Raw genomic sequence first — 25360 nt, forward strand, 5'->3', positions numbered from 1 at the left:
ATGGATAGGTGGAAAGAGAAACTTGAAGGCCTTTATGAGGGGACAGATTTGTCTGATGTGATAGAAGAAGGAACAGAAGTCGACAGGGAAGAGATAGGGGATCCAGTATTAGAAACGGAATTTAAAAGGGCTTCGGAAAATTTAAGACCAAATGAGGCAGAAGGGATAGATAACATTTCATCAGAATTTCTAAAATCATTGGAGGAAGTGGCAACAAAATGACTAATCACGATGATGTGTAGAAAGTATACCTGGCGATATACCATCTGTCTTTCGAAAAAATATCATCCGCACAATTCCAAAGACTGCACGAGCTGACAAGCGTGAGAATTATCGCACAATCAGCTTAGCAGCTCATGCATGTAAGTTGCTGACAAGAAAAATACACAGAAGAAAGGAAAAGAGAACTGACGATATGCTTGATGACGATCAGTTCCGCTTTAGGAAAGCTAAAGTACCAAAGGGAAGTTCTGACGCTGCGATTGATAATTTAAGCAAGACTAGAAAAAATCAAGACATATTCGTAGGATTTATCGATTTGGAAAAAGCGCTCGACAATGTGCAAGATATTTTAACTGCTGATGAAAATAGTGCTTAGCTACAAGATAGACGGGTAATATACAACATGTACAAGAGCCAAGAGGGAATAATAAGAATGGAAGACCAAGAACGAAGCGCTCCTTTAAAAAGGGTGTAAGGCAGGGATGTAGTCTTTCGCCTCTGCTGTTCAATCTATACATCAAAGAAGCTGCCGGCCGCGGTGGTCTCGCGGTTCTAGGCGCGCAGTCCGGAACCGTGCGACTGCTACGGTCGCAGGTTCGAATCCTGCCTCGGGCATGGATGTGTGTGATGTCCTTAGGTTAGTTAGGTTTAAGTAGTTCTAAGTTCTAGGGGACTGATGACCACAGCAGTTAAGTCCCATAGTGCTCAGAGCCATTTGAGCCAATGACCAAACAGGCTCGACCATGAAATGATGTTACATTACCTCCAATTTGAACCTGCTTACTGCTGTCTCTGCCTACAACTTAGCCCCCACACTTCTATGATGGAAGTCAAAGGTTAAGAGCGGAATTAAAAATCAAAATGAAAGGATATCGGTGTTAAGATTCGCTGATAACATTGCTATCCTCAATGAAAGTGAAGAAAAATTACAGGATCTGGTGAAATTAATTAAGTCTACTGAACTCAGAATATGGACTGAGAATAAATCGAAGAAAGACGAAACTAATCAGAAGCAGCAGAGATGAGAACGTCAAGAAACTTAACTTCATGAAGTAGATGAAGTTACGGAATTCTGCTACCTACGCTGCAAAATAACCCATGACTGACGGAGCAAGGAGAGCATCAGAAGCAGACTAGCACTGGCAAGAAGGGCATTACTGGCCAAGAGAAGTCTACCAGTATCAAACACAGGCCTTAATTTGAGGAAGAATTTTCTGAGAATGTATGTTTGGAGCACAGCATTGTATGTTGGTGTAAAATGGACTGTGGGAAAACTGGAACAGAAGAGAATCGAAGCATTCGACATGTGGTGTTACAGACGAATGTTGAAAATTATGTGGACCGATAAGCTAAGGAATGAGGAGATTCTGCGCAGAATCGGAGAGGGAAGGTATATATGGAAAACACTGGCAAAGAGAAGGGACAGGATGATAAGACGTCTGTTACGACGTCGAGGAACAACTTCCGTGGTACCAGGGGGAACTGTAGAAGGTAAGAAGTGTAGAGGAAGACAGAGATTGGAATACATACAGCAAATAACTAAGGGTGTAGGTTGCAAGTGTTACCTACTCTGACATGAAGAGGTTGGCACAGGAGGGGAACTTGTGGCGGGCCGCATCAAACGAGTCAAGAGAATGATGGCTCAAACAGAAAAGGCGACAAGAGTGGGAGTAATATGTTTTATTGGAATTCTGAATAAAACCAGCCCGCTCTCAGAAAAATGGCACTCCAGACCACTGCTCCTAGTTGTTGAGCTGTATGGCGGGCGACGATCATGTTGTATCCCACAGCTTTCTGGAGGGGGAGGGGGGTGTCTCCAAACACGTCTTCACTGGTAATTCACTGGACTCGCATTCGGAAGGACGACGGTTCAATCCCGCTTCTGGCCATCCTGATTTAGGTTTTCCTTGATTTCCCTAAATCGCTCCAGGCAAATGCCGGGATGGTTCCTTCGAAAGGGCACGGTCGACTTACTTTCCCATCCTTCCCTAATCCTATGAGACCGATAACCTCGCTGTTTGGTCTCTTCCCACAAACAAACAACCAGCCACTGGTAATTGGGGCTCAGTTCGAAGCGGGACTCATCACTGAAGACAATTCTACTCCAATCAAAGAGATGACAGGCTGTAGACGTGTCTGGAGGCGATCCCGACAGTGGTGGGATGTCAACATGACTGTTGCCAACCATACGGCTTAACAACTGGGTACCTTTTCATTTCATAGCAGGACCCCTTTGGCTGTCATCCGCTGCACAGCGGTACGTCGACGATATTGTACGCTCCATTTTGTTTTTCTTCAAGGCAAGGCAATCTGGGTTTACTTTTCAGCAAGATAATGCCCGCCCGTACACGGCGAGAGTTTATACTGCTTGTCTTCGTGCTGGCCAAACCCTAATTTGGCCAACAAGGTCGCCGGGTCCCTCCCCAGTTGAGAACGTTTGGTGCATTATGGGTAGGGGCGTCCAACGAGCTCAGGTTTTTTACGATCTAACGCGCCAATTGGAGACTTTGGCACGGTATCTCTCAGGAGGTCATCCAACAAGTTCAGCAACCAGTGCCAACCCGAACAACTGCTTACATAAGGGCTATTGACGTAATCAGTTTGTCAAGCTCTCTCTCTTGAATAAACCACCCAATGTTTCTGAAATTGTAATCAGTTGTTTGTCTGTACACGGACATCGCATCTACCCCTTCCGTCAAATTCCGTTAATTCCATCGTGGTGCGTCGTTTTTTTTTTTGTCTTAGAGTGTATAATTACTTGTTCTTCAAAAGACAACTGTGCTGAGAACTCCTATATTTGTGGCTGTGATGTAGCAACAATCGCCGAGTTGGTTTGAGTCGGGAAACAGACTTATTGTTTTTGTTGTTTTATCGTCATGGCTGTGTGGTAGTTTTCGCTTCAGATGCGACTATGATGACTTACCCGGCACGTTAAATAATGCAGGTACTGTAGTCCATACCAGTTCCCTCTTTCACAAATTTATAAATTGGTTTAGTTTGAAGTACAGTGAACTAAACCTCACGTATTTCTGCATTGATCATACCTTTTGGTTTTACTATCTCCTTTTTTTTCTTTTTTTAACGAAACGTTATTCTCTAGCAAATTTCTATGGGTTGGAAGAAAATCGTAACCAAACAGTACTGTAATGTGATGTTTCATACCTCTTTAATCCTTAGGAACCTGTAGAATGGCAAATTTTGTGTCATCTTTTCGTTACTGCTACAATTTATTCCGCTGCGTCGCTCCATTTTCTGCAAACAGTGTTACAAATCAATATAAACGACACTATTGGCATTCCCCTCTTGGATGTCGTAATGAGTAGTGTAGCGTGCTGTCTGCTTTCGCGTTGCTGTCGCAGTTTGTAACAAAAATGAGTAGAAGTGTCGCGATTGTGTTACAGAACTGTGTCCATACCCCGTACGCCTACAAACGTGGAGACTGGCAACCCGCCCGACCGAATGGCACCGCTGTTAACAGCTACGGAGCGAGTAAAGGCCGTAAAATACGAACACCAAACGCTATTTCCGATATCTCAGTAAATCAGACCTCTGTGATAAAGTTTCCGTCTGTGTAACTCGCCGTCGAGTGCTTCGGGCTTTCTTACGAGATTAGAAGGTGAGAGGAAACTGATTTGTAGGTTTTCCTTCATCTCTGTTTAATGGAGCTTTTCATCAGAGTAGTGCATACATTTAATGTCTTCGATTGTTTGATGGATACATTCTAATCTCTGTCTTCTCCTTTACTTTTCGCACTTCACAGCTCCATCTAATACCATGGAAATTGGTTTCCTGAAAATCTCTTAACAAATGATCAATCAACCTGTCCTTCTCTTAGTGTTTTCCACGTGTTCCGTTCCTCAACTGTTCTTCGGCCAATATCTTGACTTCTCATCTTATCACCGCACTTAAATCTTAACATCCTTCTGTAACACATCAAAGCTTAAACATTTCACTGTCCTTGATTCACTTCCATACAATGTTATGCTCCAGATGTACATTATCAGAAGTTTCTTCCTCCAGTTCAAGCAGCTGTTTGGTAATAGTGGGCTTTCACTAAGGAGGAATGCCTTCTCTGCCTGTGCTGGCCAGTTTCTTATTTCCTCCTTATTTCGTCCATCAAACGCTTTTTTGCGTCCATTGTATAATAATTCCTTCATTTCATCTACTAAATGGTTCCCAATTTTGACGTTAAATCTATCGCTAATATCATTTCTGCTACTCCTCATTGCTCAACGTTTCCTTTGGTTTACTCTCGGTCCATCTTTCGTGTTCATTAGACAGCTCATTCCATTTAACAGGTCCTGTAATGCTTCCTTATATTCACTGAGCGTAGCGATGTCATCAGCGAATTTTATCGTTCATACATATTCTTTATATCCTTTCACCATGTATTTTACCTCCCCCCCCCCCCCCCCCTTATTTTTATTTCCGCCATCGCTTCTTCGGCGTACGGATTGAAGAGTAGCGGAGAAAGACTGTATTACTGGTTGACGCCCTTTTATAATCCGAGCACTTACGTCCATTGGTTTTCCATTGATATTGAAGGCTCTTGATTATTCAACATATTGTTCATCACTCATCTTTCACTGTACTTATTTTTCTGATAATTTCAAACATTGTACACCATCTTAGTTTGTAGAGTGCATTTCCTAAGCTGATAAGCAGATAAATCCTCTGAAAGTGTTATTACTTTCTTAAGTTTTGCCCTTCTTACCTAAGGCAACGTCTGAACTGTTTCTCTTGTCCGTTTTCCTTTCCTAAGGCCAGTCTTCTGTTCCATTATTCTACAGGTTATTCTGGATAGCAACTTTGATGAATGAGGTATTACGCTGATTGTATAATAGAATACCATATGCTTTTTATAGCAGAATGAGGGCTGCAGTCACTGCAAGATATCTGAACAGAGACTACTGTAGTATCGGATAATGAGATGGTATATGCGTAAGGCAAATAGTCCGTGTTTCACGTATAGGGATTTGCAGTTGACCAATCGAGTCCCGTGACTTTTTAAGTTATGTTAAACGGAGGCCCACAGGCAATGGGTAGTGACCCGAAACGTATCCAGCAAGTGGATGTAATAACGATGTATGTATACCAGTTGAATTCAGAAGAACGGAATACGAAGTGCGATAATAGCTGCTAAGTTACGTGGCTTACGTATGTACCAGCACCTTGTGTGTGCACTGTTTTCGCTAATCATACTAAAGTCTGGCCAGGGAAAGCGTGCCTGCCGACGATCGAGAGAGGATGGTGCAGCGGTCGAGCCACTGGACTGGTTGTGCGGGCTTCACAGCCGCGCATCGCCGTCCAGATTTAGATTATCCTTTATTTCCGCAAGTCCCTTATGGAAAATGCTGGGATGGTCCACTTGAAAATGGAAGGCCGGTTTCTTGCCCAATCCTTGTCTACCGCAAGCTGTAGCTCCAACCGAGCCAGGTGGCGCAGTGGTTAGAACACGGAACTGGCATTCGGGAGGACGACGGTTCAAACCTGCGTCCGGCCATCCTGATTTAGGTTTTCCGTGATCTCCGCAGATGGATTCAGGCAAATGTCGGGATGTTTCCTTTGACAAAGGACGCGGCGGATTTCCTTTCCAAACCTTCCCTAATCTGAGCCTGTGCTCCGGCTCTAATGACTTCGTTGTCGACGGGACGTTAAACCCTGATCCCCTCCTCCTCCACCTCTTCCTGTAGCTCTAATTAATTCGCCCTCGACGGGATATTAAATTTGCTTTCAGCGATGACGCTGTCAGTACGCCATTTAGAGGTAGATGGCGTGCCTTTCGTGTACCCCGAACAAATGAAGAAAAGTATGCTCTCTTCCAGTACGTGCCAGTAAACTCACCATCCTAGATTCTTGAAAGAATCAAACTCTTGTATGTAAAACAGTTTCAAATGTCTGATTATTTTAGAAATGAGTTAATGATTTAAATACGTGACGTTAACCATGTAAGAGAGAAAAATGTAAAAAAGGTTTGAAATTATGTATAAACTTTGTTGGAAGTCTCTAAGTGGATTCATTATCAAACACTGGATGAGTCATTCTGGGTAATTTGCGCTCCGTCTTAAAGGGAGGTTTACTATCTTTTTGTTCAAAAAATAGATTTATTGCATTTTTGGATCCATAAAAAGTGTTTAGAATCCACCCCTGAAACGGTTTTTCCGAATACGGAACGGAAATGTTTGTTATTAGTGGTTGAACAAAAAAAAGCACCTGCCTGAAATCGGCCTTTTCACGCACCAGTTTTTTTCTTTCGGAGGACGAGTTATTGTACCGGTGCTTGGTATGAAACACACCAAATTCAAATGAAAGTTTGAACGCGTGTGTTGGAAGTTAGCCCCAAAGCATTTGCATTCTGGTGCGAAGACTGTGAAGATTGCGACTTTCCTGGCAGTGAGCAGCTTCAGCGAAGGGTATTCATCAATTCTGAAGATCATGGCAACGATGGACGTCACCCTGGGACTCTATTCGACGCAGTTCGCGAAGCATTCGGTCGACCGCCGGATTCAAGCGGCCGAAAACCGCTTGTCACCGGCCGTACGAGCGGCTCTGGAGCAGCGCAGGATGGCCCAGATCGAGCAGAACGCCCTCTGTGAGGAAGACGAAGGACTAGTTTATGGACCTGGAATAGCAGACTGAACTTAAGATGCATAATGTTGCATTTATATGTAGTCAAAAGTTCAAAGGCGTTTTTCTCGAAATGACCTTTTTTATTGCGTGGTACGGTAACTTCAAATCTACTGAACCGAGTGGCATGATTCTCTTTTTCTGACGAAGCTAATTAAATTGTCTAGGAGTTGCACTACTTTTATTCCGATCCATCAACTATAAACAATTTTACTTGGCCGACGAAGTCGAAAAATCGATAGAAAAAACCTTATTTTTTTAAAATAGCCGCCACTTTGTTTCCTATGGTGCAAATAACTTAAGTGAGGTACAAGTCCTAAAGAATCTTATATGCTTCGTTAACGTTAACTCAATTTTGATTTCAGACTAGCCGGCTGACCTGTGACATACCGCACGTGGAGGTCCACATCGAAATTTTGTTTCGTTCCAACGGCACATCCGCCTTTGCTCTTCGACATTTCCGATCGAAAAAATTCCAATTTGTAGAATAAATATCAATAACGATTTTGACTAGATTTGACATTGATATCTGTAACACATCCCGAGAAAAAATTCCTCGAAGAACATGCCTTTTTCGGGCCAAAGATAGTAAACCTCCCCTTAAGCAAAAGCAAATTCTTGAAGCATCTCAGTGTTTAGGACGTCATATCTGCTGAACTCTGTCTCGTACAATGATATAATTGAGCACGTACTTTCAGTGGTACATGTGGATACTGTCTGCAAAATGTGCTGCCAATATAGAGTGTAATAAAAAGGTTTATTTAATTTTTGTTTTGTTTTGTTGTGGTCGTCAGTCCTGAGACTGGTTTGATGCAGCTCTCTATGCTACTCTATCCTGTGCAAGCTTCTTCATCTCCCAGTACCTACTGCAGCCTACATCCTTCTGAATCTGCTTAGTGTACTCATCTCTTGGTCTCCCTCTACGATTTTTACCCTCCACGCTGCCCTCCAATGCTAAATTTGTGAACCCTTGATGCCTCAGAACATGTCCTACCAACCGATCCCTTCTTCTAGTCAAGTTGTGCCACAAACTTCTCTTCTCCCCAATCCTATTCAACACCTCCTCATTAGTTATGTGATCTACCCATCTAATCTTCAGCATTCTTCTGTAGCACCACATTTCGAAAGGTTCTATTCTCTTCTTGTCTAAACTATTTAGCGTCCATGTTTCACTTCCATACATGGCTACACTCCATACAAATACTTTCAGAAACGACTTCCTGACACTTAAATCAATACTCGATGCCATTGCCAGCCTACATTTTATATCCTCTCTTCTTCGACCATCATCAGTTATTTTGCTCCCCAAATCACAAAACTCCTTTACTACTTTAAGTGTCTCATTTCCTATTCTAATTCCCTCAGCATCACCCGACTTAATTCGACTACATTCCATTATCCTCGTTTTGCTTTTGTTGATGTTCATCTTATATCCTCCTTTCAAGACACTGTCCATTCCGTTCAACTGCTCTTCCAAGTCCTTTGCTGTCTCTGACAGAATTACAATGTCATCGGCGAACCTCAAAGTTTTTATTTCTTCTCCATGGATTTTAATACCTACTCCGAATTTTTCTTTTGTTTCCTTTACTGCTTGCTCAATATACAGATTGAATAGCATCGGGGAGAGGATACAACCCTGTCTCACTCCCTTCCCAACCACTGCTTCCCTTTCATACCCCTCGACTCTTTTAGCTGCCATATGGTTTCTCTACAAATTGTAAAAAGCCTTTCGCTCCCTGTATTTTACCCCTGCCACCTTCAGAATTTGAAAGAGAGCATTCCAGCCAGCATTGTCAAAATCTTTCTCTAAGTCTACAAATGCTAGAAACGTAGGTTTGCCTTTCCTTAGTCTTTCTTTTAAGATAAGTCCTAGGGTCAGTATTGCCTCACGTGTTCCAACATTTCCATGGAATCCAAACTGATCTTCCCCGAGGTCAGCTTCTACCAGTTTTTCCATTCGTCTGTAAAGAATTCGCGTTAGTATTTTGCAGCTGTGACTTATTAAACTGTTAGTTCGGTAATTTTCACATCTGTCAACATCTGCTTGCTTTGGGATTGGAATTATTATATTCTTCTTGAAGTCTGAGGGAATTTCGCCTGTTTCATACATCTTGCTCACAAGATGGTAGAGTTTTGTCAGGACTGGCTCTCCCAAGGCTGTCAGTAGTTCTAATGGAATGTTGTCTACTCCGGGGGCCTTGTTTCGACTTACGTCTTTCAATGCTCTGTCAAACTCTTCATTGAAACGTCGTGCCTGATATTCAAGTTTAACTGCATGAGCAGCGAAAGTGTAGTAAGCGATAAACTTTCTTTTTTCCTTTCATTATATTGTACAGGGTTAGAACGAGAAAAAGTTTCGTAAAGATTTGAAATAATGAGTGAAGTTCGTCGGAAGTCGGTCACGGCTGTCATTCTCAATTACTGGATGAATATAATCTGGGTGATTTTTGTGCGACGAGTTACGCTACCTCAAAACATGTAAACAATTTCTATTGTAATACCTGTCTTACCGTATTCGATGTTTAACATATGATTATACTTATATGAGTACATTATGACAGCATTTTAAGTTTTTAAATTCGGTCAACTACCCTGACGGGCAAACAAATCGCGACACCAAGAAGCAGATGTGTGACACAAACAGAATTTGGTAGGTGTTTTTCTACATCTGAAAGGTGATGTGTGTTCAGATTTCTTTGCCAGTCACACAAGAGTGGCAGTAGTAGCGCCAACATGAGGATGCAAACCAGGTTTGCATTAAATGCACGCCGTAACTCTCGTGAGTGTTAGTAACTTTTGAGACTGGACGTGGTGAGTTGATGTTAGGAAAGAGTGCCTTTAAGGCGACAAAGGCTCCATTATTAACCACTCACTAAGTTTGAACGATGTTGTGTAATAGGGCTACGAGAAGCTGGATGTGCCTTCTGCGGTATTGCAGAAAGACGTGGCAGGAATGTAGCCACCGTACATGACTGCTGGCATCGGTGGTCACGGTCGCAAGAAGACCGGGCTGAGGACGGCCTCGTGGCACTGCCGAGAGTGAAGACCGTCGTGTTGGGCGTACGGCTCTGGCGCATCGTACTGAGTCTGGAGCAGCAGTCTGAGCAGCAGTTGGCACCACTGTGACACAACCAACTGTTGCAAGTCGGTTGCTTCAAGGACAGCTCCGAGCCAGACCTGGTGAACTGTGCATTCCTTTGAACCCAAACCATCGCCATTCGCGGCTCCAGTGGTGTCAAGCGAGAGCTCGATGCAGGGCAGGCTACAGATTTGTCGTGTTTTCTGATAAACGCTGGCTGTGCCTCGGTGCCAGTGGTTGCCGTGTATTAGTTAGAAGGAGGCTAGTTGAGGATCTGCAACCAGCCTGTCTGCTCGCTAGACGCCCTCCACCCACACCTAGAGCTAATGGTGTCGGGTATCATTCCATATGACAGCAGGGGCACTCTTCGCGTTTGTCCCGCGCACCCTGACTACAAATTTGTACGCCGATCCGGTGATTCGACCTGTTGTGCTGCCATTCGCGGACAGCATTTGAGAGGGTATTTTCCAACAGGATAACGGTCGCCCACATACCGCTGTTTTAACCCAACACGCTCTAGGATGCCGGTGTGTTACTTTGGCCTGCTTGTTCACCATATCGGTCTCCAATCGAGTACATATGGGATATCATCTGACCGCAGCTCTAGCGTCATCCACAAACGGCATTAACAGTCCCTGTACTGACCGACCAAGTGCAACAGTCATGGAATTCCATCCCACAATGTGACGTCCTGCACCTGTGAAACACAACGTATGCACCTTTGTATGCTTGCGTTCAACATTCTGGCGGTTACACCGGTTGTTTATGCACCAACATTTCACATTTTCTATGGCTTATCTCGCACTCATTAGACAAATGTATCCTGTAAATTTCATTAATCTACATTTTTATTTTTTGGTGTTGCGATTTTTTGGCGTCACTGTATAGGAAATACTGAAAATCAAATTTTTGTTTCTACTGCAAGCCTTTATATAGGCAGCCTGCAACTGGACCCGTGCACTATGAACCGCTTTAGCGGTTTGTTAGGACTGGAGAGTATTCTCCTGTCCAGAGAGGGAAATTATGAATAAAAAGTAAGAGGCAAACAAGTCGTGGGCAGGCGGCGCCTCAAGTACTTCGAAAATCCGCTGCGATTCTATCAGAGAGTTGTGGCGGAGTTCCTCCATTGAAAGGAAGCAGATCTATTCAGCTTGACAAGCACTCACTTGTTACAGGTGCCTCTTTGATGCCGCTAACAGGGTCTTAGCGGAAATAGTATGCTGTTGCCATGTTTCGTAGCGCAATGCCCACACAACTCGAATGACCGGCTGTTTAAAGGGAAACTGTGCACTTGACAATAGAACATATCCTACTAGAGGAGGTGATAGTTCGTATCGTGGTTTTTGCTGTTGAATCAAACTTATATCACGATGCGGTAAACTCTGTTTTCAGCTGGCTTTGCGGAGTCGAAATTTTGTCAACCAATAGAGACAATGTGGGTGTAGTTTAAATTTACCCGAGCAACACTTAGCGGGCAATGCTAGGCCTGAACGAAAATCTTAAGAGGCAGCTTTGAAAATTGTTCATATGGCGTAAATTAAATTAGAAATAATAAATAACATCATTGACTGTAATATTAGATTATGAAGTGTATCCGTGTTTGTTGTATTAAGAGTCTGACATGTCCCTGTATGGGAGGCATGCCCACAGCAGAAAAGACTGGTGATGTCGGTAGCATCTGTCAGTTACCAGCCTTAGTTTCCTCATCTTGACGAGTGGTGCAGCATTTTCTCTGCAGCAGATGTTATTGTCAGACAGACAGTATTCGGTTTTCAGAGCCTATTCAGCTAGGCAGAGTACCCACTACACAAATACAAACCAACAGCACGAATAAACAAACGTGTAGCGTCACAGCCGACCTTAACAAATCTTTGCTCTGAATTTTATTAATATAAATATGTGGAACCAAACACTGTTAATTGCGCAAACGAAACCTATAAAACTTTAGGAATGTATGAACTGTATCAGAGATACTAGAGCTATAACCATAAATGTAATCTCTGAATGGACAAAAAATCGTCGACATAATTGGTTTGTATAAACCAATGTACAAAGGTCCTCGATCTCACTTTTTGATCTCATTTTTTGCTTGTTTTTCTCGCTCACTTTCTTAGCTCGCTCGATTGTGAATTGCGCTAACTTTGATCTGACTGGATGTTTACCTTTAATTATTATCTGGAGAATAAGTGTTTGATCATATTCAGGGGGTAATTAAATGTATAGGAACTATATAAAAGTATTATGTTCACAAACAACATACATATTTTTGTTTTTCCGTCATAACTATCGATCAGTTGCTGTGACGACCAAATTTAAGTTCTGTGTGTCAGTTACTTTGATAATATATTGTTAAATTCATTTTTATTTCATTTAAAATACTATTCCTTTCCTTATTAGATTAATAATTGCGGAGTAACTAAATGCCGAAGCTATTCCTTTGGTCCGCGTTATTTTCGAGCGCCATTTCAATCGCAGCAATTCCGATAGAACCTGCAACCATTTTTACCTAACGAAGTCCGATTATAAATTACGTATTTCATTCCGGAAGGAAATACCATTACATTTCTCGGTCAGTTTATAGATTACCAAAAGTGCTGCCGTCCAAACTAACTGTGGACCGTAGCCTTCTTAAAATTCCTACTGAAAATGTTTAATAATTTACGTAAAAGCATTAACAAAAGAATCGAAGAAATTACGTTTCATGAAAAGAGGCCCCAGCTTTCTTTAATGTTGCTGTCATTGCTAATTGTACCAAAGGCAGAATTTACCGAAAGTTAATATTTTCATTTCTCAGTTATTTTACGTGACTTCAAGTCATTTAAAGAAAAAAAGGCGGAGACGTTAAAAACGAAGATCCAAAAGTATATGGAACGACTTGGACTAATCGCTATGAGTAACAGGCAGAGTTTAATTTTTGGATGATGATGATGGTGATGATGATGGTGATGAAGATGTAATGTATATCAGTGTCATGAATAGTAGGACGTAAGTTGACCTGCCTCGATAGCCGCGCGCGTTAGCACGTAGTTTCGGGGATTCAAGGAGGGCTCTGGGCGCGTATCGAATCCGCCTGGCGGATTAACGACGAGGGCTGGTGTACTGGCCAGCCTAGATGTGGTTTTTAGGCGGTTTCCCACATATGACTATGTGACGTGGAGTATTTTAAAAGTATGAAACTCAAATTGGGTTGTTTAGTGCGTCAACCAGTTCGCGAGACTGCGCGCTGCGGCGAACCCACAATTCTGTCAACGCGTTTCGGGGCCACGTGACTGAGTATCACAGTCATACTTAACGCCCTCTTTGGAGTTGCAGGGAGTGAAACAGCGGAGAGCATCACAGTGTCCTCAGAATTCAGATGAAACTACAGGGTGAAATTCACTACAGATACGTATGAAATGTGTGAACAAACACGTTTGAAATACGTTACATACATGTGGAATTCATATATGTGTGAAATATAAATGACGTACTCTTATATGTGTGTGAGCGAAGCCGCGGGAGAAAATCTGGTCTCTCTAGGCAGTATTAATAATTTTCATTATCTGCAGACATACTTGATCAATACTCGTACAAGACAACATAGATAAATGTATTTAAAAATAAAGTCAAATCTGCTTTTTATTCAGCTCATAGTGGTGCACGAAGCTACCAACGCGGTGAGTCGTACAGGTGTACACTGATGAACCAAAACATTACAGCCACCTGCCTAAGAGCTTGTTTCTACGTCTTTGGTCCGTAATACATCACTGATTCTGCGTTTCAGGGCTCCATCAGCGTCTCGGTAGGTTTATGGACATATGTGGCATTAGATGTCTACGCACCCGTCATGTAATTCGCGTAAGTAACGGACCTCTGGTTTGCTGACACGGTGATGACGCCCGATAGCGACCCAGATGGGTTCCATAGGATTTATTGTACATCAAACGTAATTGGTCACCGAGATGTCAACGTGAGTTCACTATAATGCTTCTGAAACCACCGTAGCATGGTTCTGTCTCCGAGACACGGACAATTACACTGCTGAAAGATGACATCGCCGTCGGGCAAGAGATCAAGCGTGGCGGGATGCACGTTGTTCGCAAGTCTTCGATTACTGCCACAGGTCCAGTGCGAACGCAGGAGAACGTCTCCCATAGCACAGTACTGCTCCCAGCAGCCTGCGGCCGTGGCGTGAAGCACGTTTCGAGCCGCGTTTCACCTCGGTGACGGCGTTTGTGGAGACGACCATCGACCTAGTGCAGCAAAAATGTGATTCACCCGAAGAGCCGCCACGTTTCCGTTGATCGACTGTCTAATGTCGATGGTCCCGTGCCCACTGCTGTATGATCAAAAGAATTCAGACACCCCAAAAAACATACGTTTTTCACATTAGGTGCATTGTGCTGCCACCTACTGCCAGGTACTCCATATCAGCGACCTCAGTAGTCATCAGACATCGTGAGAGAGCAGAATGCGGCGCTCCGCGGAACTCACGGACTTCGAACGTGGTCAGGTGATTGGGTGTCACTTGTGTCATACGTCTGTACGCGAGATTTACACACTCCTAAACATCGCTAGGTCCACTGTTTCCGGTGTGATAGTCAAGTGGAAACGTGAAGGGACGCGTTCAGCGCAAAAGCGTACAGGCCGACCTCGTCTGTTCACTGACAGAGACCACCGACAGTTGAAGAGTGTCGCAACGTGTAATAGGCAGACATCTGTTCAGACCATCACATAGAAATTCAAAACTGGATCAGGATCTACTGCAAGTACTATGACAGGCGGGAGGTGAAAAAACTTGGATTTCATGGTTGAGCGTCTGCTCATAAGCCACACATCACGGTGGTAAACGCCTCGTTTGGTGTAAGGAGCGTAAACATTGGACGATTGAACAGTGGAAAAACGTTGTGTGGAGTGACGAGTCACGGTACACAATGTGGCGATCCGATGGCAGGGTGTGGGTATGGCGAATGCCCGGCGAACGTCATCTGCCAGTGTGTGTATTGCCAACAGCAAAATTCGGAGGCGGTGGTGTTATGGTGTGGTCGTGTTTTTCATGGAGGGGGCTTGGACCCGTTGTTATTTTGCGTGGCACTATCACAGCACAGGCCTACATTGATGTTTTAAGCACCTTCTTGCTTCCCACTGTTGAAGAGCAATTCGAGGATGGCGATTGCATCTTTCACCACGATCGAGCAGCTGTTCATAATACACGGCCTGTGGCGGAGTGGTACACGACACTAACATCCCTGTAATGTACTGGCCTGCACAGAGTCCTGACCTGAATCCTACAGAGCACCTTTCGGATGTTTTGGAACGCCGAATTCGTGCCAGGCCTCACCGACCGACATCGATACCTCTCCTCAGCGCAGTACTCCGTGAAGAATGGTCTGACATTCCCCAAGAAACCTTCCAGCACCTGATTGAACGTATGCCTGCGAGAGTGGAACCTGTCATCAAGCCTAAAGGTGGGCCAGCACGATATTGAATTCCAGCATTACCGATGGAGGGCGCCACGAACTTGTAAGTCATTTTCAGCCATGTGTCCAGATACTTATGATCACATAGTGTAATTGACAAAATCGTTGGGTCAATATGTGAACACGTAGGGAGGGTCTAATGTTAAAAACTGTGCTATGAACGGTGTGCTCCGAAACACTTGTGCAGGTACCAGCATTGTGCTCTTTCGGCAGAGGTCTATCCTACTTTACAGAGCAGACAAACCTTCAGCCGCACTGTAGGAAAGCAGCCTACTCACGCTGTATAAAATTCTCATCAGTCTTTCCATTGTGTGCCAGCCTAGTCCGCTGTAACTAGCTCTGACGTCATAAATGTTGCGCAATACTTTAAAAATCAAGTAAATAACCTGAAACGTTTATGTCAGGAGTAATACTAAATCAATATGTGTTGAATGTCAGTTCAACAACTTTAACCATTTTCGAAATTTGAACGTTTTTCTGTAAAAATCATTGGCGCAACAGAAAAGAGCTAGAAACTTAAAAATTTATATTTAGATTCCTTTTTCATAATAATTCGGTAGAAACAGTATTTTGAATCTCACAAATTAAAATTTTAGTTGAAATTCATGATTTTCTGGTTTTTGTCTTAAAAATTAAGGAAGCAAGATAGATTAAGTAGGCGATTAAATAAGGCTAGGATGTTTAACTAGAAGGGAGATCCGCTATAATCATAAAGATGTGAGAAGTTTCAATTGAATAACTATAAAACTATAGCGATAGCGTATCTCCAAAGGGCAAGTTCAGAGCTCGTCTACTGCGTGTAGTGTAATTAAATTAATTCTCTCGCCCAAAATATTTTACTTAGTCACATCAAACTGTTATTATGATTACTTACCTGTGTGTTGAATGCACATTTAAATTGAGAGCTTCATCGGTCATCAGCAAAGGAAGCGATGATTTATTCAATAACTTAAAGTGGTGCATTACTAGCCCAGCGGCTAGTCGGGAGAGCCGATTTGATCAGGCGTTCCCTTAGCCGTCCGCACCGCGGATTTATATATAAGAACGCTGCGCGAGGAAGCAAGGCCCCAGTTCTCTCCAGACGCTGAATAGCACACCACCTGTGCCGGGAGTCACGTCGCGTCGGTATCATTGCTATAAACAGCCTCGGATGCCGTATGTATTAAGTTACTCGGGATACGCGTAACCATGAAATCAATTTCGAGTGAAGTGTTAACTTTAATGATATATCTTCAGTTTGCGTATGTCGTATTTTCACGTGCCGTCGCGGGACAGACATTCTACCATTGTTTAGCGTGGCGTTTGATGAACATTATCATCAAATTATGGCGAGCATTCACTTAAACATTTAATTTGAACAGTTATAGCGGCATCAGTGCATTAGACTCTGAACTGCTCTGGTAGTTGGATTGTGTGGATTCTTTTATTTGATCTGTGACTTTCAGAATATAGCGAACGTTTTTACAGGATCGTTTTTGATTATGAATCCCAGACAATCACCTAATTACTCAGAGCTATAAGCTGTAGCTATAAGTGTATTTCTCAGATGAAGTGGGCACTAGGAATTCTAATTACAGGCTTCACGTTTTGCTAATCACTTTCTGGTTGCCAATATTGTAGTTAGAGAGCCAGTGTTGAGAACGGCAAAAGACAGCATAAATAATAGGAACATTTAAATAACATTAAATCCACCAGCCGCCCCACATATGGTGCGTCGGCCGGGGAATGCATCTTTTCTACATCTACATTCTACATTTTAAATAATAACAATAATTTCCTCCCGCCGCCCCACAGCACGTTCTGTGAAGTGTCGTGGAGGTCGTACCATTTAGCGCCCATTGGTATTATCACTTTCTTTCTACTTCTTTCTGTACATGCTCACGAGAGTGGTACGTGGACATTCGATCAACTTCGTCGTTTTCGAGACACTCGTTGACAGGCTCTGCGTAATAATTTTCTGCCCTTTGTCACAGTCACTTATCTCTATGCATTTTCCCATTTGCATCCCATGTCTTCGCTAGGGTGATGCTCAGTCCGTGTCTGCTCCGCTTACATACTTCTGTTGTCGTAATATTTTGGCTGATCAGTGAACATTTCCCTGGCAGTTGTTAGTGACACAGTAACACTGGGATTTGTACGGCCAACACAGTGGCTGGGTACTCACCGGGCCGTCTTCTGGGTCAGGCCGTACACCTGCTGGCTGAAGCGGAAGGCCAGGTCTCGGAACTCCTGCAGAGTGAGCGGCGCCAGCGTCGAGAACACGTTCCACCACACGAAGCGCTCTGCAAAAGGCGAGGCAAGCGAGCGTCAGGCGAGCCGCTGTAGTCCAGTAAACTGGGGGGCGTAGCGATTTTACAAGGGGCGAATGCGCGCGCTAGGCTCCATTGCAACGAAAAGCCGCGCGGGATTAACCGAGCAGTCTTGGGCGCTGCAGTCATGGACTGTGCGGCTGGTCCCGGCGGAGGTTCGAGTCCTCCCTCGGGCATGAGTGTGTGTGTTTGTCCTTAGGGTAACTTAGGTTAAGTAGTCCGTAAGCTTAGGGACTGATGACATTAGCAGTTAAGTCCCATAAGATTTCACACACATTTGAACATTTTTGCAACGAAAAGTTCTGTAAGGTATTTTTGTGACCGCAGGTAAGGACTGAACACGAACGCTTTCTAAAGTGATTACTCCATCAAAAAAAGAAAGGCACGTTCCTTGTAGGACTGGAAGCAGAGATAGATAGATAGATAGATAGATAGAGAGAGAGAGAGAGAGAGAGGGGGGGGGGGGGGAGGGCGGAGGGGGGTAAGAGTGGGGAACACTGTAGATTTAGCCAACGATTATGTGGGGGCTGTGCTTCCTCACGCAACAAATTCCGTTCATATACAGTAGAGTGACCAATACATCTGTTTTCTTTTGTTGAAAATTTTGTAAAGAGCGTTTATAAAGTTGCTTATCGCTTCTATCTTAATGTAAAAAATTTTGACTTTCTTGCAGATAATCTAAAAGAATGAAATGACACAATTTCAGCGGCTTTAGTGGTCTCATACAGATATGATATCATGTATACAGACTGAAGCGGGGAGTGAAAATTTCTACCAAGACGGTGAATCGAACCTGGGTCTCCTACTTACTACGCAGGTTCGTAGAGTGGGGCGGCAGTGAGAATTTGGACCGACGAGGGAGGTGTGCCTGGGTAATCCGTGCAGTTGTGCGGACCACTGTGCCAGGGTGGTGTAGTGGCTAAGGCTAATGTTAGTAAGCAGCAGACCCGGCTTCGATTCCCGGCCTTGGTACAAATTTTCATTCGCCGCTTCAGTCTATATATGTATAAAATTTAAAAGAAGGCATGACTGACTGCACGGAATTTCTTATGAGGTGGTTTCACCTATCAAACGAAATTATGGTCTCTGCCGTGGAACTGCATGCCACCCTGAAGTCTGCAAGCAGGTGAAGCCTGAGAGAAGGAAGGACCTTCTCAACTGCTCCTTTTGCCTCAGCGACCTACAGGCGAATCCACAGATGTCGCAAGCAGATACAATGCTTCAACCGAGTGAGGACACCTTCCAAGATGCTACTCCAGGCGGGTATAAAAATGAATGTCCGCAACGGAAAATACTGAACGTGAAAATGAAGATCTGGCCCCGTCTGAGTACCCCCTGAAGCAGATCTTAGGATCTCTTAATGGTGATATTAACTCCTCCTTCTTGCACTTTAACATATAAATTACAACATAAACATAAATGAATGATTAAGGGAACTAGTAACTACAAATGATAAATGCTCTTTCTGCTTATACATTTACTGTAGATTAAAACCCCTTTATATATTACAAATTTTTATATATCAGTTTCCAATGGACATAGAGAGACTGATCAACTGCCCAAATCTGCCCCCTTTTATAGCTACGCGATCTAATCTAATATAAATAACGCGGGATGACTGACATCATCTACGTACCAAACACTAGAAGACACTACATTCAAAGATGATCCACAGTGGTGTGCAACCTCAGTGGAAATAAACTAACGTGATCACAGCTGATTAGCTTTATAGCCCCAGTAAGCCGAAGCAATTCGCAACATCACATTGTGTCCTGCGTCCGGTGCGTCGGAGTGATGGTTCTTGTACATGTCAGCGACGATGGAAGAACTCCAGCCACAAATAAAAACTCTTTCAAACAGTAGAACGGCAAAAGGCTGTCCTCTGACTAGTATACTCTAGTACTGTCTTCTCCTCTCTGTTTTCTACAGACGAGGAACGCGGACTCCCAGCCACAAGGACGGAGTTCAGATAACATCTCAACGTCAGTACAGGCAGAGGAAGTGCTCTCAATCACTGAACGCTGCATACTCAACGACGACTCCCTATCTGGAGGCGAAGTCCAGAATCGTATAAGTTCGCAACAGTACAGAGCCTAACCGTTCTACCTATAAAATCTCGTGAGAACAAAGGCAGCAAGTCCGTCTGTACCAACAAAAGCTGATACTAAGCGACCATTAAGCCCTGGCGCTCAAGACGGAAGACCTCTTTCTCTCCATCGCTGGCTTCCCAGCAAAGGTAGGCCCTCTTCCTCGTAACTGCAGAAGGCGAGTCATATTCTCGAAACCACGGAATATTCTCCCTCTCTACAGATTCTTCCGAACGCCGACCAACCATATTTTAGTCTTTTGTCGTCCAGCACGGAAAGTTTGCGAGGGAATACCTATCCCCGTTAGTTAGGAATTCACACAATGCACGCTTCTCCGAGTAAATCCTCGGAAATAACCCAGCCTGCGTGATTTCCGAGGTAACGCTTCCTCGTTGCTCTCTGCTGCGTCCAAGATCTTCAGAGTTTCCGGTTATTCTTCCGGCCTAGCTACAATACTAACCATCTGCCACTATTGTGCTTCAGCGCCCAGGTGCCCCGACCGTCAGTCTTGGGCTACTTCCTGTTCTTAGCAGGACCAGCACTTCTGTGCGGGCTTTTCCACCCAGGGCCTGGATTATGCCTGCCTTTTCATTTCCACTGGCGTTCCAACCTCTGCTAGTATAGGCAATCATTCATTACGCCGTTTTCATAGTAAAGACAATCCATCACCGTTCATGCAGTAAGCGTTAGCATCGGAAGTTCACTGAGGCTTTTTGCAGATGATGCTGTGGTGTATCGAGAGGTTGTAACAATGGAAAATTGTACTGAAATGCAGGAGGATCTGCAGTGAATTGACGCATGGTGCAGGGAATGGCAATTGAATCTCAATGTAAACAAGTGTAATGTGCTGCGAATACATAGAAAGAAAGATCCCTTATCATTCAGCTACAAAATAGCAGGTCAGTAACTGGAAGCAGTTAATTCCATAAATTATCTGGGAGTACGCATGAGGAGTGATTTAAAATGGAATGATCATATAAAGTTGATCGTCGGTAAAGCAGATGCCAGACTGAGATTCATTGGAAGAATCCTAAGGAGATGCAATCCGAAAACAAAGGAAGTAGGTTACAGTACGCTTGTTCGCCCACTGCTTGAATACTGCTCAGCAGTGTGGGATCCGTACCAGATAGGGTTGATAGAAGAGATAGAGAAGATCCAACGGAGGGCAGCGCGCTTCGTTACAGGATCATTTACTAATCGCGAAAGCGTTACGGAGATGATAGATAAACTCCAGTGTAAGACTCTGCAGGAGAGACGCTCAGTAGCTCGGTACGGGCTTTTGTTAAAGTTTCGAGAAGATACCTTCACCGGAGAGTCAAGCAGTATATTGCTCCCTCATATGTATATCTCGCGAAGAGACCATGAGGATAAAATCAGAGAGATTAGAGCCCACACAGAGGTATACTGACAATCCTTCTTTCCACGAACAATACGGTACTGGAATAGAAGGGAGAACCGATAGAGATACTCAGGGTACCCCCCGTCACACACCGTTAGGTGGCTTGCGGAGTATGTATGTAGATGTAGATGTAGATGTAGATATTTACAAGGTGAACGTGACAATGTCAGTCTTCTTTAAATATTCATATATATGATGTACAACCTATCATGCTATACCTAATTCCGGTTTTGAATCACGGCGAGGTATGTAGATGAGTGCTTGTAAGGTGCGAAATTATAGCCACCTTACAACCTTCAATATGGCATTCAGCTGGGTACCAGGGCACTCCGGAATCCAGGGAAATGAGGAGACATACATTGCAGTCCAGGAAGCATTGTGGGAACATGTGCTGTTCCATTGCGAGCCATTTGCCCGCTGTTAAGCCACGAAGTCATAAGCCATTGAAGGCAGAGTGGCTGGGAGTGCGGGAAAGCTAGTTGCGGTCTGTGAGACTAAGTGTCCGGCTGTGGTGATCCGACTTCCCATCGCAGGGAGGGCATAAAGTGGCACTGACCCGTCTCCGTGAAGGGCATAGTGCTCCGAACCGTGGCCTCTTGCTCCCACTCCAGCGAGAGGATTCACCTGTTAGTGGGAATTGTGGAGTGCGTGTTTCACCTTTTAACAGAGTGTACTTTATATTCTAACGAGACGGCAGCGGTAAATTTGAATGGGAACCTGCCCTCCATGTTAGCCGATGACGAGACGAGTGTGGTAGGCTATTGAAAATGCTGTGGCTTGTCTAGACTCCAACCTAAACCACTGTGTTCCACGTTTTACTGTGTTGCATGGCGGCTGGCACATACTCTTTCGTTTAGCGATCAGCAGGACGCACAGCCAAATAATGCTTTCATGATCAACGCCACCATCATAACCAACTGTTCGAGTGTCAAAAATGATTATTTATTTCGGTTTCACATCAGAAACCGTTGGTTTTAGCGTTTGTAGGTTTGGAGACTGGAAGGCACTTTTTGAAAATCTTAAGGCAGCAGGGATAAAATACAGGTAGTCAAAGGTTATCTACGTCCTGTACTAAAACCGGACTGTATTTATAGGAAGGATATGAAACGAAAGCAGTAGTTGAGTAGGGAGTGAGATACGTTTGCACCGTATCCTCGATGTTATTCAGTCTGTACGTTGAGGAAGCAGCGATGAAACAAGGAGAAATTTGGGAATGGAGTTAAAGTTAAGGAAGAAGAAGTAAAACCTTTGATGTTTACCGATGGCATTGTAATTGAAAATGAGCTCTTCTCGGTTTACAAGCCTCGTCATTTCAAATAAAACGCTCGAGCTTTCGATCACTATCTTCGCCAGCGTCGTGAGAAGTAAGAAATAGTGACAGCCGGGGCTGGGACGATTTTCCGTATAATCGTAATTCTGTCAGAGACGCCATACGACTAGGAAGAGCAGTTCAGCGACGTAGATAGAATCTCGAAAAGATGCTACAAGATGAATGTCTAGAAAAGTGAAAAAAAAAGGATATAAATGTAGAGTCACAACCGCGAGGGAGGCATTTATGAAACACAAGAATTTTCTAACATCTAACATCAATTTAAGTGTTAGGAAGCCTTTCGTGAAGGTATTTGTCTGGACTACAGCATCGTATGGTAGCGAAATATGGGCAATAAACAGCAGTTCACGCTTGAAGAGAATAGAAACTTTTGAAATGTGGTTCTACAGATGAACGCTGAAGATTAGTGAAAATTAGATGGATACATCATGTAATTAATGAAGTGGTACTGAATGAAATTGGTGAAAAAAGAAATTTATGGCACAACTTGATTAAAAGAAGGGATAGGTTGATATGACGCATCCCGGAGCATCAAGGAATCGCCAGTTTGGTGATAATGTGTGGGGGGGGGGGGGGGGAGGAGGGGGAGGGGAGGAGTAAAATGGTACAGGGAGGCCAATGCTTGACTGCAGTACTCAAATGGATGTAGGTTGCAGTAGTTAGCAGAGATGAAGAGGAGAGGATAGACTGTGATGGTGAGTGCGTCAAACCAGTCTTAGGACTGAAGACCACAACAAAAATAACGACTACAAGAACACAGCGTTTGCTATTGATGTCTGTTCTCATAGAACCACCATGATGAGTTTTGCACGCCCTCATTCCATGAGACACAATGTAAAGGTCTGGCTTTTATGTAGGAAACTGACATAAAGTTTGGTTACGAGATTTACACACGAAATTCTCCACTTAATGAAAAAAACCGATAGTGTAATTTTTTTCTGTCACCAGATTTCGTACTGGGTATCAGCGGGTTGTGTGCCACAGTATTCAGCGGAGGTGGCGAGTACATATGCTGGATTAAAAGGAAAGAAATACTCGATGGAAAACGAAGCAGCGAAACGTTACCACTCTTAATGAAAGTTGACTAACGCTCTGTGTTGACAAACTCCGAAGAGCATTTTTACATCGTAAAACTCTACTGTGTCTACGATCGTTATCCTTAGAGGCAATCAGTTGGTAACAGATAAATATTTAAAACGTTTGTACGTGTTTGGACCATGACACGTATTAATCGAAGAGGAACGCTGAGATTCAAAACGATGATGGTAAACGCTCTAACAAAGTTCATCTCTCACTATGCTGCGAAGCGACAAAGATTGCCTTTCTGCCCAGAATTTTCGGGAGACGAAGGTCTCCGCTTAATGGATGTGCAATCTTCGTCGTAGCACTCGTGTAGTAGTCTATTACTCCAATTATGGAATTAGCTGGCGGGAACAATTTCGACGACCAATATTTGCAGTAATGCTCCTCCGCAACCCTCAGTTAATACCCTAAATTGCCCTTAAAATCGACCCCACAGACTCTATTAGCGGCTACCGCAGTTTCCCAACGACCATAGTTCACGCGAGCCGCTTCATGCAAATGTCGGCTGCAGCTTCCGATGACGCATGCGCTGCGCTTTATAATTATTAAGGCGGGCCTGGGCGCCAGAGAGCACATTTGCGCCTCGCACGCCACGCTAATATCTCTGACCCGCTGCCGCCCATGATGTATCGCTGCCCTCGGCCAGCTGGTGTCTGCGCATTTCCGGCCTTGGAATGGAGGGGAAAAATGGCGCGTGAAGTTTCGCTAAATAACACATGCAATTACTGCGCGACTTTGGGTACTAACATGCGATTGTAGTCACTTTTGCAAACTTTTTTTTCACTAAAGATTGATGTCAAAGATTATATTTATATCCCAGTCAGTGATAACTCTGAGGTGCAATACTGTAGGCCATGGCAACTATGAACGGAGAAGACTGAACATCTTATCAACTCAGAAGGTTGTTTAACATCTGTTTTTACAGTAAAACAGGAGGAAAGGTACATACTTTGAGGGGTGGTAGTACTAGTGATACTGAATAAAAAGTTTCATATGGACTTATGCGTTACTCCGAATGGTTTCCCATATAGAACAAATTTAATATTGATTTTCATTTATTTTCTGTACTTCAAACATTGTCACTGTTTACAATGTAATGTAGAGCAAGTTGAGAAGAACAGTTTGATACAAGACACTTGTGATCTATCAAGTCGTGAAACTACCTCAAATTGGCCTACAAAAACTACGTAAGCTACAGCGCACGCTTGTCGAGCGAGTTTTTCAACATTCTCGCGCTCTCTTCGAACAAACCATTAGTTCTAGAGCAAAAAATGAATAGGACCTTTTTGTAAGAAATTTAATTTAGTTTAATTTTGTACTGCGACACGTTTTCGCTGGAGGGTGCGGTTTTCGAGTTATTCATGAAAAACGTACAAAAGTGATGTTAAATGTGTTCTATCTCGGAAACCATACGGAATAGGGCATACGTCCATATGAAGTTTTTTTTTCAGAATCGCTAATACTATCACCCCTCAAAGCATGTACCTTTCCTCCTGACTTACCCTGTATATATCTGTGTGCGTGTGTGTGTGTGTGTGTTTTTCTCTTTTAAATTATTTAGAAGGTCAAGATATTAAAATACTGAAAAGAAGCAGTACAAAATAGAAATTCTTGAAACATACCAGTAAAGACGAACTACATGTTGTTTGCGCTCTGCTTGGAAGTAAGCATGAAAAGGATCGGTGGCTCTCTGTCATACACTAGATTGCCATTAATGACTCCTTCTCCATTACAACGCTTCTAACTGATTATCAAGACTTTCTAC

The 25360-nt window shown here is 43.6% G+C and overlaps 1 protein-coding gene across 1 annotated transcript in view; it reads right to left on the bottom strand.

The window, feature by feature from the left end:
- LOC124606918 (neprilysin-4-like) overlaps positions 1-25360 on the bottom strand; it is a 734039-nt gene that overhangs the window by 27141 nt on the left and 681538 nt on the right. The window contains exon 11 of the mRNA XM_047139027.1: positions 17552-17669. Coding sequence (XP_046994983.1) covers positions 17552-17669 — 118 coding nt within the window. The remainder of the gene's footprint in view (positions 1-17551; positions 17670-25360) is intronic.

The sequence above is a fragment of the Schistocerca americana genome, chromosome 3 (assembly GCF_021461395.2).
Source record: "Schistocerca americana isolate TAMUIC-IGC-003095 chromosome 3, iqSchAmer2.1, whole genome shotgun sequence".
Lineage (NCBI taxonomy): Eukaryota > Metazoa > Arthropoda > Insecta > Orthoptera > Acrididae > Schistocerca > Schistocerca americana.